General features: G+C 32.0%; 1 protein-coding gene across 1 annotated transcript in view; it reads right to left on the bottom strand.

Annotated features, from left to right (window-relative positions):
* The window catches only part of LOC119587349 (GTPase-activating Rap/Ran-GAP domain-like protein 3), a 420,180-nt gene that overhangs the window by 2,437 nt on the left and 417,405 nt on the right, over window positions 1-338 (bottom strand). Inside the window, exon 23 of the mRNA XM_037936096.1 lies at window positions 3-121. Coding sequence (XP_037792024.1) covers window positions 3-121 — 119 coding nt within the window. The remainder of the gene's footprint in view (window positions 1-2; window positions 122-338) is intronic.

Raw genomic sequence — 338 nt, 5'->3', positions numbered from 1 at the left:
ACCTTAGACGTGATGAAAGCTAACCGAGGCATAACCATAGTCTGCACGAGATTACCATTAATAATAAGTCGAATCTCTATACTATCCTGAGTGAAGGCTAGGATGTAGGGGAAGGCACACACTGGAAAGGAAGAGATTGTGGGTTAGAAATATATATTTGTTTCTTATTTTCATTTCTAAGAAAGGAATTTTAGATTACTTAAATTCAGTTAGAAATAAATAAAAAAAATTCTCTAAAGACTTTTAGGTTACTTAAATGCAGAACCTTGAGACAAAACGAGTTTATTTTGTAGTAATTAAAGATGTTTGGCATCGTATATATTATCAGTAATGGGTTA

Source organism: Penaeus monodon, chromosome 22, assembly GCF_015228065.2.
Source record: "Penaeus monodon isolate SGIC_2016 chromosome 22, NSTDA_Pmon_1, whole genome shotgun sequence".
In the NCBI taxonomy this organism is placed as follows: Eukaryota; Metazoa; Arthropoda; class Malacostraca; order Decapoda; family Penaeidae; genus Penaeus; species Penaeus monodon.
This window is presented reverse-complemented; position numbering and strand designations above follow the sequence as displayed.